Genomic DNA, 18,519 nt, shown 5'->3' on the forward strand with positions numbered 1-18,519 from the left:
AGGACAACTTCCCCAACATAGTAGGACAGGCCAACATTCAAATTCATTTCAACTTTGGTGAATCTGGCAATTATGTGTCTTGGAGTTGCTCTTCTCGAGGAGTATCTTTGTGGTGTTCTCTGTATTTCCTGAATTTGAATGTTGGCCTGCCCTACTAGGTTGGGGAAGTTCTCCTGGATGATATCCTGAAGAGTGTTTTCCAAATTGGTTCCATTTTCCCCCTCACTTTCAGGCACCCCAATCAGACGTAAATTTGGTCTTTTTACATAATCCCATACTTCTTGCAGGCTTTGTTCATTTCTTTTTCTTCTTGTTCCTTTTGGTTTCTCTTCTTGCTTCATTTCATTCATTTGATCCTCAATCGCTGATATTCTTTCTTCCAGTTGATCAAGTCGGTTACTGAAGCTTGTGGATTTGTCACGTATTTCTCGTGTCATGGTTTTCATATCTGTCATTTCATTTTTGACCTTCTCTGCATTAATTATTCTAGCTATCAATTCTTCCACTCTTTTTTCAAGATTTTTAGTTTATTTGCACTGGGTACGTAATTCCTCCTTTAGCTCTGAGGAGTTTGATGGACTGAAGCCTTCTTCTCTCATCTCGTCAAAGTCATTCTCTGACCAGCTTTGATCCGTTGCTGGCGATGAGCTGCACTCCTTGCAGGGGGAGATGCACTCTTATTTTTTGAATTTCCATCTTTTCTGCCCTGCTTCTTCCCCATCTTTGTGGTTTTATCTGCCTCTGGTCTTTGATGATGGTGATGTACTGATGGGGTTTTGGTATAGGTGTTATTCCTGTTTGGTAGTTTTCCTTGTAATAGTCAGGACCCTCAGCTGTAGTTCTGGTGGAGATTGCTTGAGGTCCACTCCAGACCCTGTTTGCCTGGGTATCAGCAGCAGAGGTTGCAGAAGATAGAATATTGCTGAACAGCGAGTGTACCTGTCTGATTCTTTCTTTGGAAGCTTCCTCTCAGGGGTGTACTCCACCCTGTGAGGTCTGGGGTGTCAGACTGCCCCTAGTTGGGGATGTCTACCAGTTAGGCTACTCAGGGGTCAGGGACCCACTTGAGCAGGCAGTCTGTCCGTTCTCAGATCTCAACCTCTGTGTTGGGAGATCCACTGCTCTCTTCAACGCTGTCAGACAGAGTCTTTCGGGTCTGCACAGGCCTCTGCTGCTTCCCCTGTTGTTTTTTAGCTGTTCCCTGTCCCCAGAGGTGGAGTCTACAGAGACAGGCAGGTTTCCTTGAGCTGCTGTGAGCTCCACCCAGTTCGAGCTTCCCAGCGGCTTTGTTTACCTACTTAAGCCTCAGCAATGGCGGGCACCCCTCCCCCAGCCTCGCTGCTGCCTTGTGGTTAGATCGCAGACTGCTGTGCTAGCAATGAGGGAGGCTCCGTGGCCATGGGACCCTGCCGGCCAGGTGTGGTTTTAATCTCCTGGTGTGCCCATTTGCTTGAAGCGCAGTATTGGGGTGGGAATTACCCGATATTCCAGATGTTGTGTGTCTCAGTTCGCCTGGCTAGGAAAAGGGATTCCCTTCCCCCTTGCGCTTCCCTGGTGAGGTGATGCCTCGCCCTGCTTCAGCTCTCACTGGTCGGGCTGCAGCAGCTGACCTGCACCGATTGTCCGGCACTCCCCAGTGAGATGACCCCAGGACCTCAGTTGAAAATGCAGAAATCACCGGTCTTCTGTGTCGCTCGCGCTGGGAGTTGGAGACTGGAGCTGTTCCTATTCGGCCATCTTGCTCCGCCCCCTGTGTGCATCATCTTCTTATCTGCTGTGGTTTTAAAATGTCCCCCAAAGTTCATTTATTAGGAGCTTAATACCCAATACAACAGTATTGGGAGATAGGCCTTTAAGAGGTGATTAAGTATCTTTTCTCATGAACCCTTGGAGGGCTCTTTCTTATGAATAGATTAATGCTGTTATTGCAGGAATTTTCATGGGAGTGGGTTCCTGATTAAAAAAAAAAAAAAAAAGATGAGTCTGGCCCAACTTCCTCTCTGTGTCTTACATATGCTCTTCCTCACCATGTGACACCTTCCACGATGGGATAACCCTCACCAAATTCTAGCGTCATGCTCTCAGACTTCCTAGCCTCCAGAACCATGAGCCAAAGAAACTTTTGTTCTTTATAAATTGCCCCATCTGTGGTATTCCATTACAGCAGCAGAAAATGGACGAAGACAGTATCATTTCACAGTCTACAAACTAGTTAAATTTAAAACCAGAACTTGAGGCATGACTTTCTATTCCTAAACCCAAACAGTACTAAATCAAAAATTACAACATAAATTATATTGAATGGGTACTTTTATTTAATTTATAATGTATTTTAGTTAGATGATTATATAAAAGCTATAAGCATTGGCATTATATTGCATTTTTTAAATTAAGTAACATCATTGAAAGTAGTTTAAACCAACTGAGGGAGCCAACTGATTCTTTTTCTTTAAAAGTTATCAATATAATGCATTAAATGGTTCAATACACATTTCTAGTTTAATTTATTTTCATTTTATGTAGATTTTGACCACCAATATGTTTGAAGATCTTTCTCAGGGTATTCCAAGGGTCTGGGGCATTCTCAATCTCCTAGGCCTTCCGGCTACAAAAGAGACTTTTAGTATGAGGTTTATCATTTTGGAGAGATCAGAGACTTTCTGGCCAACTCAGACTGTGAATAATAAAAATACAAATAATAGAAAATTGTTATAAAGAACTTACCAAAAGTGTCTTTATATATATTAAATAATTAAATCTTTACCACAATTATGAAGCAGCTACTATTATCTATTTTTTACATAAAGTCAAATGAGGCAAAGAAAGGTTAGGTAACTCACCCTAAGATTCTACAACTGGTTATTAGCAGACCTAGAATTCAAGACAAGGTGTCTGACACCTCAGTCCATGTTGTTCCTGCCTATGCTGTAATGCTTCCCAGCTAAGGATTGGCTGGAAGTAGATCAAGGGCTTTTAGAACAGATTACAGAAAGTGAAACCATACTTACTGCAATGTCCATTCTGCTTTACCAGCAATAGTACTCTTGAGAGCAGATTGATATTTGCACTCACGGAACACAAAAACATAGCAAACCTCCAGACCTGCGATAGAAATCAAAGGACAATCTTATCTCTATTTGTAGTGTTCCATTTTAAAGGGCAACATATTCACCTATAATTATGTATTATTTTGGAGGGAAGACATAAAGCGTAGCATACAGAGTCAGACCACGTGCTCTGAAGTGAGGTTGCCTGGTTGAATCCTGGCTCATCCACTTACTAACTGGATGACTTTGAGAAGGTTACTCAATTTTTTGTGCCTTGGATTCCCCATTTGCAAATAAAGTATAAGAATAATGCCTACCTAATAGGGTTATGAAGACAATAAAAGTGACTCGATACTTACAAAGCACATAGAAGAGTTCATGGCCCATAATAAGTACTTCATAAAGGTTTGTGAATAAACTAATTTTTTGAAGGCTGGAGAAAATGGGCAGAATGCTATTGTTGCTAACCTTTGTGGGTGATGGTAACATGAATGATTACTATTTTCCTCTTTGTACCTTTCTACATTTTTATTTCAAATTTCCACAAATAGAAAAACGAGAAAATATTTCATCTGTTGAGTAACCACTACCTTCAACAAGGCATTGATCAGTCACTCATGGGTGGAAACTGACTTTATTTAATATTCCACTATATCTCCAGTACCCACCAAAATTCCTAGCATATCATAAGCCTTTATTAAATGTCTATGAACTAATAAACTGATCAGAACAGTCAGATATTAATAGGCATGGTTATTGATCTCAAGGAGTATGCAGTCTGGAGGGACAGCTTAAACTAATATGCTTTTTTGAATTAACAAGAAATACTTTATATTTTTGGCAATATGTTTTATTTGGGAATTATTACTCAGCATATAATATCCAAATCTTCTTGCTAGCATCATAAAAAGCTATACAGTGGCAGGATAAGAGCACTGAGTCAAACAGGAGTTAAACAACCTCATGAGATGTTTCAAAACTGATTCTGTCGCTTACTTGCTGTGCTACATTGCATAGCTCACTTCGCCTCTCTGAGCTCAGATTCCTCAACTCTAAAGTAAAGAAAATTAGACTGCCTACCTCATTAAGGTATTGAGATAAATAAATGAGATATTACATCTGATTTGTTTAGCTGAGTGCCTAGCACATAGCAAGCACTCATTAAATTGTTGCTGTCTGAGATTTTTAAAAATTAATGTTTAGGCAGTAACACAAACAGATTGAGATATTGCATAGAATGGAGGTTCAAAGTGTTAAGTGGGGACAGAGACAAAGCCATTTCAACTGGTAGTCATCAAGCAAAGTGTCCTGGAAGAGGCTGAATTCGAGCCTTGCAGGTTAGGTTTAATAGATGAAGGAAAGGATAAGCAAAGACACAATAGTCTAAATGGGTGAGGGGCAATGAGTGAGAAGGAATCAGATATCCTTGGATGGTGGTTGCACAGGGATATGGGGAAGTTTAAGTCCTAATTTGAGAATTACATCTTACACGCAAAGTGAGATGTCCCAAATGACCAGAAATATGGGTTGCCATAAAATATATGCCCCTAATGACTGGAGGGAGGGAGGGAGGAATGGAGAATTGGCGTTCAAGGAGAATATATTTTCAGTTATACAAGATGAATAAGTCCTAGAAATCTGTTATACAACATTTCTCCTATTATTAAAGATACTGTGCCCTAAAAGTTTGTAAACAGGGTAGATCTCATGTTAAGTTTTCTTACCACAATGAAAGAAAAAAGAGAAGAAATAAGAGAGTAGAAGCCTTATCCTTCTCATCCATTCAGTCATCTATCAGAACCCTCCCCCATCACTTCCACCTGCTTAGAGCCATCTGTCTCTAGGAGGAAAACAAACATCACCTTAAATTTCAAGTAATGAGAGCAAAAGCCATTTCAAATACATGACAAACTGAGTTCTAGAATAGTTCCAGTGAGGATTACTTTCTTACTTTGAAAGAGATCCACACAATAAACTAGAGTGGTCAACCATTTTTTTGAAAGTTGCTTTAACAATAAAAATATCAATCTGATTTGTTTAATGTTTGTATGTTACAACTGTAATAAAATTAATAGCTAACAAAAAAATACATATATATATATATGCCCTGGTGGCTTTCCTGGGTGAGAAGCAAGGGTCATACATAAGTAAACTTGAGGATGCTTTAGACAGAAGAGTAAAGATTCACAGCCTGGAATCTAAAGTCTTAACCCTATTACTTATTATATTTCAAAGTTCTAAGAACAGTATCTAGCAATGGGGCTGCTTCTAACACAGGGAGACAGGAAAGCAACTGGTGGCATAAGATGTTCTAGTTGTTTTAGCTTGATGATCAATGAATTCTGAGAAAAATTCTCCAACCCCATATGCTGTCTTTCAATGTAAGCAGTACGGCTGTGAGGACAGGGCTTGGGAAGTTTGAGAGAGCCCGTCACTCTGCATCACTGTCATGTGAGCCAGCCTCACACAGGTGGAGTCTTTTCCACCAAAAGAAGTTAGGTCAGGAGGCTGATTTCTGAGAGAGAGAGAAGGCACTGACACTCCTCAGGCTCCTTGGGGAAGAAACTCCAAAACTATAATAATTCTTGGCTTGTTTTCTGCCATCTTCTCCATCTGAACTCCAGGGACTTCTTGATGATCTCAAAGGATGCTCCCTTGATAGAAGGTGGGGTCTATGAGTGTCTTCAATATCCTCAGCATGTGGGAGGCCCAGAGAAGGCAGAGAGGAAAATCTTCAGCTTCATGATGGTTGAAAACTTGTCTAAAATCAGGTGCCTTCTCTGCGTGGTATTTTGGGGAAGCATATATGTAACTGAGACTGGAATTGTGAAAAGAATTACACCAACACAGACAAGCATGCACCAACAATGACAATTTTAGCATTTAGGGGCTGGGTAACAAAAATGAGATTTATGTTACATTAAAAGGAATGTTGGCTGGGTGCAGTGGTTCACGTCTGTAATCCCAGCACTTTGGGAGGCCGAGGTGGGTGGATCACCTGAGATCAGGAGTTCGTGACCAACCTGGCCAACATGGTGAAACCCCGTCTCTACTAAAAATACAAAAATTAGCAGGGCATGGTGGCACAAGCCTGTAATCCCAGCTACTCAGGAGGCTAAGGCGGGAGAATCGCTTGCATCCAGGAGGCAGAGGTTGCAGAGCTGAGATTGTGCCACTGCACTCTAGCCTGGGCAACAGAGCAAGACCTTTCTCAAGAAAAAAAGAAAGAAATGTTTTTACTATCCTGTTATTTCTGTCTATCTTTTGCCTCTTCATACCTATCCTTTCACTCAAATAAGGTTTCACTAAAAAATGAGGGAAACAGAGTAACTGTTGGGTAATCTCGTATTTCAATGTCTTTTTACATGATTGCCAGCCTCCAGAATAATTGATGCAGAGAGAAATATTCGAACTAAGGGAAATCATTATTCCATCAGCTGGAAATTAAGTGAGAGATGAAACTGTTTTTATCCTACCATATATTAACTACTGAAAACCCTGAATACAATAAATATATATAGAAAAAGAAGAGAATAATTTCTTCAAGATTCTCCTCCTCTCCTTCTGAGAATTCTCTTTCACTCACTTCTTCCTCTTGCCCTATATCTCTTCTTTTCTCCCTTTCCCATTTCTGTTTCCCTGTAATTTTTTTCTTTATAGCAGGCGACTGAAAGGAGATTAAAATATATATTAATTTCTAAATACCCCACATTAATGGAAAGAAACCACAATCCAGGTAATTATAACATTTTAAATTTTTTAATTGCTGATAAGAAGAACAAAAAGAAAAATTTTGTACAGATTGTATCAGATGTTGGAAGAATCTGATACGGTGTTAGTTTATCTTTAGGTGAACCCACAACTATGGGAAGAAATAAACTAACAAGACCCCCTGAATTCATCCTTCTTGGACTCTCCTCTTGACCTGAGGATCAGAAGCCTCTCTTTGCTGTGTTTCTCCCCATCTACCTTGTCACAGTGATAGGAAACTTGCTCATCATCCTGGCCATCCGCTCAGACACTCGTCTCCAGACACCCATGTATTTCTTTCTAAGTGTCCTGTCTTTTGTTGACATTTGCTATGTGACAGTCATTATCCCTAAGTTGCTGGTGAACTTCTTATCAGAGACAAAGATCATCTCTTATGGTGAGTGTCTGACCCAGATGTACTTTTTCATAGCCTTTGGAAACAAAGACAGTTACCTGCTAACAGTCATGGCCATTGACTGCTATGTGGCCACTACATCACCATTGTGAGTCACAGACGCTGTATCCTGTTTCTGGTTCTCTCCTTCTGCATTCCACATTTTCACTCCCTCCTGCACATTCTTCTGACTAATCAACTCATCTTCTGCGCCTCCAATGTCATCCAGCACTTTTTCTGCGATGACCAACCAGTGCTAAAATTGTCCTGTTCCTCACATTTTGTCAAAGAAATCATTGTAATGACAGAAGGCTTGGCTGTCATAATGACCCCCTTTTCATGCATCATCATCTCTTATTTAAGAATCCTCATGACTGTTCTAAAGATTCCTTCAGTTGCTGGAAAGCTGAAAGCATTTTCTACCTGTGGCTCTCATCTCACAGTGGTGACCCTGTTTTATGGAAGCATTAGCTATGTGTATATTCAGCCCCTGTCCAACTATACTGTCAAGGATCTAATAGCAACAATTATCTACACCATACTAACTCCAGTGCTAAATCCATTTATCTATAGTCTCAGAAACAAAGACATGAAGCAGGGTTTGGTAAAGTTGATGCACGGGATGAAATGTCAATAAAAGACCTGAAGTCGTAGGAGAATACCACAGATCTCTTGCCCTGGACTATAGGTTATTGCTGGGTATGTGATTTTGAAATGATTATTAGATTCTGAAGGGATAGGACCTTCAATGATGATGTTTCATTCCTTATATAAGAATGTTTATTGCATGTGTTGAAGCTATTCCTGAATATAATGCCTACAAACTAAGTTAGATCACTGTAATCTCCTGAGTATCCATATTCATGCAGCTGGGTTTTCTCATATAGTAATGTAAAGCTGCTTGAATGTCTTTGAGCCACTGTGTGTGTGTGTGTGTGTGTGTGTGTCGCTTCATCATATTAGCCCAGGGGCTCCTCAATAACGAGGTCTCTCTCTCCCATTATAAATGTCAGAACTGTGACTCCTTCCTCTGCATTTCCTCAAAGATTAAAGCCTGGCTTCTATTGTTGTCATAGTCTCAACAAATAAAATCATCCCATTAGATAACTCTTAGTGAATCAGTGTCAGGTCAGGTTCCTGAAAGTATGGCATCTCAGTATTCTTCCTGCTTCCCACCTGGCAAAGCTGACTGTACCGTAAGTCTCTCATTAATTTCATTTGACCCAAGCTCAACTGCACTGTTTTCCCAGGAAGTGTGTGTGAAGTTCCAGTAACCTTAGTAGCAGATGCCTCCAACTCCTGGGGCAGTTCTCTTCCTTAACAGACTTAAGACCGTCTTCTAACCAGAAAAACCAATTGTGTAGCAAAGAAACACTTTTGCTCATTTGTGAGTTCTGAGAAATATTAGTCACTGCTAGTCCGTGAATTATCTTGCAACTCAGAGATTTGTGAATTCATTTGCTCTTTCAACAAATTTTTACTTCTGATACACCATGCACCAGCCTACTGGACTTAAAAACAAAGATAATGTGCTACGTGATTTAAGTCAACAATGTGAAGGCCAAAGATCAGCAGGGTCTAAGGAAACAAAATAACACAGGCAATACAAGTATTTGGAGGGCAATTTCCTGTTAATTAGATTGTTTTAGGTTTGCAAGGTACAGAGAAACACACATACTTTTAAGTAACAGGTGTCAAATAAAAATCCAATCTGGTCTTAGGTAAGGAGAGATATTGGGGACCGTGCCAGGAGTGGTGGAGAATGAACAGACACAAGAGACAAAGACAAACAGAGAACATGGCGGCCGCGCCTAGAGCCTCCGCCTCACTTTATTTATACTCCATAAATCCCACGTCAGCAAAAATAACACAATGCAAAACAAACTTTCTGCACCCAGATATAATCTTCTGCTTAGTTCCTTGTCTCTAAGTTCTTTCTTATTTTGTCTGCCTTCTTGGCGCCTACTAGAGTTCATTAAAAGTTCAACTAGAGATACTGTCCTTGACTACTGGAGTTCATTGAAAGTGCAACTAGCTAGAGATACTGTCCTTGAGCCTTATCTATTCTTAGCATATTATTTTCAATGGCCCCTGCAGAGAGATATGACTGCAAAAGGGGAGAAATGGTCTATAGCAATAATGCAAGGGAACTATTGCACTAGGGAGAATGTCTCAATTGTGAGACCAATAAAAGTGTCAAATGTCAGACAGAAAAGGAATTTTCTTTCATAAAGAGATGTGAACAAGAATGAGGCTAGAAAGAAACAGATATGCAGAAGTGGGATGAGCTAGTAACAGTAGCAGGACTGAAGAGTTGATCAAAGAAGGTATTTTGTTAGTTGAAGTTCCAGCGGGGTCATTAAGGAGGGGTTATGTGTCAACTCAGATTGAGGGTAGGTCAAAGTGCATTCTTTTCCAGAACACAAAAGAGTGGAGGGATTTCTTGAACTGCCACTGTTTTCCAGGAGCATGGGGCTCAGGTAAAATTCAACACTGGCACAGGGATTTGCTGTAAGAATTCACAAGGTAAAAAGAAGACATAAATCTCAGCTGCACAGCCAGATCTCACAGAAGAATAAAAATTAAAGCATGGTTGGACCCCACAGAGTTGGAAGGTAATTCAGGCTCTGAAAGGCTATTCAGGGGAAAACGCAAGATTCATGAACATGTCATTTTGATGCCCTTCCACATTAAGTTCAAACAAGAAGGCGATGGTCATGAGAATCACACAGAAGATAAGAAGCTTGTCTCCAATACCCTCTCCAGTACCCTCTAATGAGGACTTATGGGAGAGAAGAGTCAATCAGCTAGAGTGAATTGGAGATTACATAGTGCTAAAGTAAACACAGAAACTTCCCAGAGACATGTTGGTCAGCGGATATGTGTAACAGTTACAAATGTGCCCTTCATGCAAGTATAAACTCCCCCCAAAATAAACAGCCAAACATACTCCAAACATCCTTAGTAAACCATACACCACACAGGGACTGCCTTATGTAAGTAACTGGAGAAGGACTCAGTTGCACATATGGGTCAATGTGGAGAATAACAGAAGCAAAGGCTTGCAGGCATTGGTCATAAAAGACTACAAGCCTCTGGGATTTGCAGAAACATTGGCAAATAACTTAAACTTCCACCAACCAGGCAATTGATAGATTCCTGAATTCAATCTTACCTGAACATTCAGCAGAGGGATGCTGCTAATCCTTACCCTATGTAATAACAGCCACCAAGCATTGAGCTGTAAAAGGCACTCAAATGCAGCACTTTACATACATTATCATACTAACTTTCTACTAAGTTTTTGATGAAAGTACAAATTATTATGTCCATATAGCAGATGTGATAAATGAGAATCAGAAAGTACAAATAACTTGTTGAATATCAAACAACTCTTAACATCTAATCTGAGAACTTAAACATGTTCTGAACATTATATTTTTGGCTCTTATCCTCTATCCTACCTCCCTAAAGGTACCTGTGTGTCCATAAAGACAAATTTCTTCAACTTACTATTTTCTTTAAAAAAAAAAAAAAAAGCCTAGGTCAGTGAGGTGAACTTTATTTTCATTTTAAAAACAGAAACCCAGAGGCACAGATGACCACAAGGACATAAACTTCCTAAAACTGTGCAAAATTATCCATACTAAGTTGAACTTCTGTGTGTTGTGAAATGGGAACATTGAGTCACATTTACTTAGAACTCAAGGGGCAGAAAATCCCTCAATGATAGCTATATTGTTGAGAGTTTTTATGTGCCAGAATTAAAACATGTTTTAATTACCAGAATAATACTATGATATAATATTATCATCCGATAGTAACACTATAATCATGGCCACTTTACAGATGAGGTAGCCAAGTTTCAGAGGGGTTAAAAGACTTTCCCAGCTATGACATAATTAATATGGCAGAATAGGAGATGCCAGCCTTTATCTCCCCACCCCACCACCCAAAAAACACATATAGACAGCAATCCACAAATCAAAATAACCCAGAGAGTGCTCAAGGGCTCATTTAAGAATCTGCAGCAACACAGTTGCAAGAAGAAGAATAAAAAGAAGAGGAATGTGTACGCACATCAGGGTGACTAGTGAGATCAGTGTATCTGAAACACCTAGAAATGGCTAGGTACAAAGAGAAAAGCCAAGGTCATTGGTATCAGGCACATCATGGGAGACACCGCAGTCCCAGTGACCTGCTCTGCAGAAAACTTCGGCATTTTGACACTAAGGTAACCAAAAGCTATTCCTGCCAGGGAACCCCAGAGAGGAAGAGTTGGCTTCACACATACACACCCTCAAGAAGTAGCCAGCGTTGTGCCACTCCAGAACCAGAGCCACCACTCTTCTCAACCCGACATATGTTGCTGACCACTAAACTACAGCTTCTCCATGAGTGCCTGCATTCCAGATCTTGGCTCTGTGGCTGTGCTACATCTACCCATGCCTCAGATATCAGAGCCACCACCATAGCAAGTTAGTTTACACTCTGCACCCCAGAATTAAGGTCTGTATGCATGTCTTCACATACCAGATATCAGCCCACCCACCAGAGAGAACTAGTGCATGATCTGGAGCCTGGAGCTACTACAGCTCTGTGCAGGTCCATGGCTCCCTGCCTGCTTCATAAGCATCCATGCCTTGTACATCATTACCAACACAACAGCAAGGGTACCTGCACCCTGGGCACTAGTACGTTTGCTGCCCTGAACCTCGGAGCCATGGTCTTTCCACACATGCCAGTGCTCTAAGCCTTGGCTCACTGGCTACTCTACAGGTGCGGCTCATCAGGCACCGGTATTGCTGCCAGTGTGAGCAGGCCCATGAGTCAAACCCAGTGGCAAGAGACATCCCTTTGGTCATGGTTTCCCAAGTGGAATAAAAAGATCTCAGGAGAACTTTTAGCAGCCATAAACACCAAATATATGAAAAGCCCTCACTGCTGCTGCAGGCACTCACATCATTGATCACTTATGAGTGAGAACATAAGATGTTTGGTTTTCCATTCCTGAGTTACTTCACTTAGAATAATCGTCTTCAGTTCCATCCAGGTTGCTGTGAATGCCATTAATGTGTTCCTTTTTATGGCTGCGTAGTATTCCATCATATATATATATCACAAGTTCTTTATCCACTCATTGGATAAAGTATTATGGCTGAGTAGTATTGCATCATATGTATAATATATATATATATATAAAATATGTATATAATTCCATCATATTATATATGATATATATAAAACAGTTTATCCATTCATATCCAATGAATATATATCATATATATATTCCATCATTATTTAACCAGAAGATAGATAGATAGATAGATAGATAGATAGATAGATAGATAGATAGATAGATACCACAAGTTCTTTATCCACTCATTGATTGATAGGCATTTGGGCTGGTTCGATATTTTTGCAATTGCGAATTGTGCTGCTATAAACATGTGTGTGCAAGTATCTTTTTTGTATAAATTTATAGAGCATTCTATAGCTTAATTTGTATAGTTTAATTTTATTTTCTACTTTTTGCTTTGCCCCATTGAAGCCCAATTCTGAGTTTCTCTTATCCCAATTCAATAATTTCTCCATGACTTCTGTTATAATTTAGCCCCATTTATTCATTTCATACCCCTCCTGGCTGTCATTGTTCCCTCCACGTTCTTTCCTTAAACTCTCAGGATTTATGCAGCTTACTTCTGATGTCCCTAATACAGAGCAGGGCTTTTTAAGTGTGGTATCCTTTGGTTCTATACTGGAATCTATTGCTAACATCTGCCCTTGTTCTATCCATTTGTCACTAGGGATGATCACTAGGGCTTGCTTTGGGATTGGCAACCGGCTTTCATAACTCCTTATACTCTCTAGTGATGACCCAGTGGAGATATCACCATTTGCCATCATGAAGTGGTTAAATAAAACACTGAATTTAAAAATCTCCTTGTAAATATATAGTATATAGTAAATCCCAATATATGCTCAAACCTATTTCTGAACTTTTGATTCTGTTCCACTAACCCAGTCATCTCTATTTGTGTCAAACCGTAATGTTTGATGGTCATAGTTTTAAAATATATATACTAAGGTAATTCTTCCTTTTTTGAATCCTACTATTCAAAACAGTTATTGACAGTTCTCACACATTTATTTCTTTATGTGAAATTCTCAAAAGTGCTAAAGTCTTTCACCTTTTTATCAACTATGTTCACATGTGGTGTCTAATATGAATTAGGCTTGAAATGTGTCATTAGCTGTAAGGTAAGATAGTTTAGATAGATGGATGGATAGATAGATGATAGAAGATAGATAGATAGATAGATAGATAGATAGATAGATAGATAGATAGATAGATAATAGATTGCCTCAACCATTCTCATGCTGTACATGCAGGCATATAGTTGCATAAATATATGGCGAAGTTGTACATGGAAATTGTTTTAATCACTGTGTATGTTTTCCAAAAACCTACCGGGGATCTGATTGAAAATGTATATAATTTGTACATTGGTTTGGATAAAACTGACATTTCTATGATATTAAATCTTCCCATCCAAGAAATTCTTTATCTTTCCATATGCTCAGATTCTGAGCATACACTGTAAATATTTAACCAGAAGATAACTTCTCCTTCATCTCTAGGTTGTTTCTAGGGCATCACTTCTATTTCAATCAGCCCTAAGTTCCTGGATATCCCAAAAATCTCACCTTAAACTTAATGATTAGTGTCCTATAAAAGTTATTTCCATTCTTATTATCTACCCATTTCTATACTTTGATTCTTCCTACAAACTGCACATACTCTATGGTCACCTAGCATTTGTTTGACTGCCTCAGATGACAGGGAACTCATAATGTAATAGGGCAACCTATCCAACTGTTGGACAGCTTCTATGTTGATCAGAATCTGCCTCCCTGCTAGGATGTCTTCAAATATTTTGGTAACTTTCAATGTATAGAAACCATTGATTATTATGTTGTCAACTTTGTCAATCTTTTCATTTAGAAAAGCTTTTCCCTCTAAAAAAGAAAGTATAGGCTACTATATTAACTTCAGTTCTATTCTTTAGGTTTAAATATTTTGTAGCTAGATATACAATAACTTTATTTCACCTATATATCTAATTACTCTGATAACATTTACCATCAGTAATTTGAAATGCTAAATGCTCATATATACATTTATCTCATTTATTTCTTTGTTTCACTGATACGTGTCTTATTCTGCTTTATGTTGCTATAACAGTATACCCATGACTGGGTAGTTTATAAAGAAAAGAAATTTATTTATTACCATTCTGGAGACTGGGAAGTCCAAAGTCAAGGGGCCTGCATCTGGTGAGGGTCCTCTTGCTGTGCCATCTCATGGTATGAGGTGGAAGGGCAAAAGCATGAGAAAGAGAGCAAGGAAGGGATTGTACTCATCCTTTTATCAGAAACCCACTCCTGCAATAACTAACTGACTCCTGAGATAACAGCATTGAACCATTCATGAAGACAGAGCCTTCATGACTCAATCACCTCTCAAAGTTCCCACTTCTCAATACTATTGTATTGGGGATTAGGTTTTTAACAAATGAACTTTGTGGGACACATTCAAACTATAGCAATATGTACATTTGTTCCTATGTCTTTTTAATTGCTACAACTTAAGAGCCTATTTTAAAATCTTTTAGGGCAAGTTCTCCATCACTATTATTTTTAATTTTTTTCTTGATCATTCTTAAACAATTTCTTTTCTAGAGAAAATTTAACAACAGTTAATCAGTTTCACAAAAATTTTCTTGAGATTTTTGTATTGTATATATTGAAGGTGTACAACATGATGTTTTGATATACATATACTTGGTGAAATTATTATTATAGTCAAGTAAATGAACATAGCCATCATCTTACATAGTTAGCTTTTCTAGTGTACCAAAAAGTACCTAAAATCTATTCTCTCAGAACATTTTCTGTGAGCAATACAGTATTGTTTAACCCATTTCCTGTTTGCCTGAAGAATACACTTGTCTCTAATCCTAATGTAACAGAAATGTTACATTGTTTTTAATGCATAAAATGGTTTCAATATACAAGAATTACTGTGAAGATCAAATGTTTTATGTGTATAAAATGCTTATATCAGTGCCTGGTTCATAGTAAGCATTTAGTCAATATTGTTATTGATGCTGTCACTCTCTTACCTGTTCCTTTCATAATACCTAATGTGATAAGGGGGAAGACCTGGATTTGAACAACCTAAGAAGATGAACTAAAGTTGCTTCATTCAGAGTATGAATTTAATTGAAAACAGAACAATTTAGACAAGAAAGGGATTAAGAAGGCTGATTACATGCAGGTAGTATGTTCCTCCTCCATGGAGAGGAACAGAATAGAAAGTAGGCACATTTCAAACAGACCGTATAGAAGAGAATGCTAGGATTCATCAGAGAAAATACAAGAAGCACCAAAAATAAGTAAAGAGAGGGTTCAGGACACCTTGCCTAGCCAGGGACTGACAGAGCTGAAAGAGGCTCCTGGATATGGGGAAACAGTAAGAGAGAAACCCCCAGGTTTCTCTTGACTTTGGGAGAAACCTTTAACCCTCCAGACCTTGGACCTGACATACAGAGCTGCCTAAAGATTGCACAGAGATGTCACTCCAGAAAGGAAACCCACACGGAATTTCACAGGCATCCGAGCCTAGACCAGCCTCAGCCAGGTGCCATTTAGAGAGCCTAGATACTGGCGATCTATATACTTAGCTGCTGCCACTGTGCTGCTTCAAGGAGAGACAGGAGAGACTGGGTGCTCCCATGCACCCCAAGAAGGATCCCTACCACCTGCTGTAGAATGCTGTTGAGATTGAGATATGAGCAGACCACATTCCCCACAGCTTCTTGCCCATGGTGCTCACCTGCAAGGGGATCCACACTCTCTGGTAATAAGCCCACAACTGACACCATTTTAAGAGTTTAATCCTGGGATTTGCCTCACCCTTGGGCCAAGTTTGAGTTCCCATGGCTGCAGCCAGCAGCCGGTCAAAAAGGGACAAGGAAACCAAGTTGTTCTACACAAACCTAGGACAACACTCACTGCCCTGCTACAGGCTGCTGTGAGACTAAGACTTGAGTAGACCACACTCCCCATATTTTCTTGCCCATACTGCTTGCCTTAGGGGGTCCTGCCCTCTCTGGTCACAAACTGAAAGCTAGCTTCATTTCAAGAGTTTAACACTGAGCTGTGCCCCATACTTGGCCCAAGTTCATTAGGCAATACAGCTGCAGCTGCCACTCAGCTGGGAGAGAGACAGGGGAGGCAAAGCTATCCTAAGCACACTAAGGGTAATACCCACCACCCTGCTACAGTGGCTCTCAGACTGGGGACTAGCCTGCCCAACCCATCTATCAAGAATACCAATATGGACCACCCAGGTCCCTGGGGTTTGCTCCACCACTGATACTGCCATCACCCACATGACATCAGCTGCCACAGGATATGAGAACCCACCCACACACCTGGCCTACCAATCCCACTACTAGCTTCTAGTCAAGCCACCTGGAGGCCTAAGAACCAGCCCTCCAGGACCCTTTAACACCAAAGTCACTGTAAGTTGCTCTGAGCTTAAAAACAGGCACATTAACCCCACTGCTGCCACTACAGGGACCTGGAGACCGGATCAGTCAGTGTCCAAGACCCCAACAAAATCTTGCCACAACCTCAACTAATAACTGTACCCTAAGCTACTGAGGAAATCACAGACACCACTGACTCTGTGTACTACTAAAGAGCTCATGCAAAGATCACCCTATTGCAGGCACCCATAATCCTAGCCAAAGTATCCTACTCAACCAACAACACACACACATCTTCAAGAAAGAAATTCCCCTACCAAAGCAATTTCAAAAAAAAAAAAATTGGAACCAGCAACTGCTTCACCAGATGCTCAGATAACAAAAGAAGGACACAGAAAACATGAAAAAGTGGGGAAATATAACACCACCAAGGGACCTCAACTGTCCTGCAACAGATCCCAATCAAAAAAATCCTCAAAATGCCAAGTAAAAGATTCAAAATATTGATTTTTAAAGGAGCTCAATGACATGCAAGAGAAGTCTAAAAACTAATACAAAGAAGTCCAAAAATCAACTTAGGATATGACTAAAACCAAGGAGATAGATATCTTTAGGGGAAAAAAAGCAGAAATTCTGGAATGAAAAATTCGTTCACTGTTGAGTACAGTGGCTCATGCCTAGAATTCTAGCATTTGGGGAGGCGAAGGTAGGAGGATCACTTGAGGTCAGGAGTTCAAGTCCAGCCTGGGCAACATAACAAGATCCCATCCCTACAAAAAAATATGCAAAAATCATCCAGGCATAGTGGCGCATGCCTGTAGTCCCAGTTATTTGGGAGGCTGAGGTTGGAGATCACTTGAGCCCAAGAGTTCAAGGCTGCAGTGAGCTATGATCGCACCACTGCACTACAGCCTGGGCAACAGAGCAATATTGTCTCAAAAAAAAAAATTGCAGGAAATAAAACATACACTTAAAACTTCAATAATAGACCAGAAAGCAGAAGGAAGAATCTCAGAAATAGAAGACCAGTCTTTTTGAAGTAATACAGTTAGACAAAAGTAAAGAAAAAGAATAAAAAAGAATGAGTGGCCAGGCGCAGTGGCTCACGCCTGTAATCCCAGCTCTTTGGGAGGCTGAGGCAGGCGGATCATGATGTCAGGAGACTGAGACCATCCTGGCTAACACAGTGAAACCCCGTCTCTACTAAAAAATACAAAAAATTAGCCAGGTGTGGTGGCAGGCGCATGTAGTCCCAGCTACTCGGGAGGCTAAGGCAAGAGAATGGCATGAACCTGGAAGGGGGAGCTTGCAGTGAGCTGAGATCGCTCCACTGCACTCCAGCCCAGGCCACAGAGCTAGATTCCATCTCAAAAAAAAAAAAGAAAGAAAGAATGAGCAAAGACACCTGGGACTACATAAGATGACCAAACCTTTGAATTATTGGTATTCCAAGGGGGAAGAGAGATCAAAAAGTTTAGAAAATCTATTTGAGGAAATAACTGATGAAAATTTCCCAAGCCTAGCAAGAGAGTCACACATCCAGTTATAGGAGGCCCAGCTATCCCCAGGAAAGAACATTGCAAAAAGACCAACATGACACGTATTATTCAGAAAGTCTAGAGTCAAAGTGAATGAAAGAATTTTAAAATTAGCAAGAGAAAAGCAGCTAGTCACCTACAAAGGAAACCTCATCAGATTAACAGCAGACTTTTCAGCAGAAACCTTATAGGCCAGAAAAGAATGGGATGGCATTTTCAAAACACTAGAAAGA

The 18,519-nt window shown here is 40.0% G+C and overlaps 1 protein-coding gene across 1 annotated transcript; it reads left to right on the plus strand.

Moving 5' to 3' along the window:
* Positions 1 to 6,761: 6,761 nt before the first annotated feature.
* On the plus strand, positions 6,762 to 7,828 carry LOC104676930 (olfactory receptor 1L1-like). Its single transcript, XM_010381801.1, is given in 2 exon segments — positions 6,762 to 7,281; positions 7,284 to 7,828. Coding segments are annotated over 2 exon segments (915 nt in total). The 5' UTR covers positions 6,762 to 6,911.
* The last annotated feature ends 10,691 nt before the right edge of the window (positions 7,829 to 18,519 follow it).

The sequence above is a fragment of the Rhinopithecus roxellana genome, chromosome 16 (assembly GCF_007565055.1).
Source record: "Rhinopithecus roxellana isolate Shanxi Qingling chromosome 16, ASM756505v1, whole genome shotgun sequence".
NCBI lineage: Eukaryota > Metazoa > Chordata > Mammalia > Primates > Cercopithecidae > Rhinopithecus > Rhinopithecus roxellana.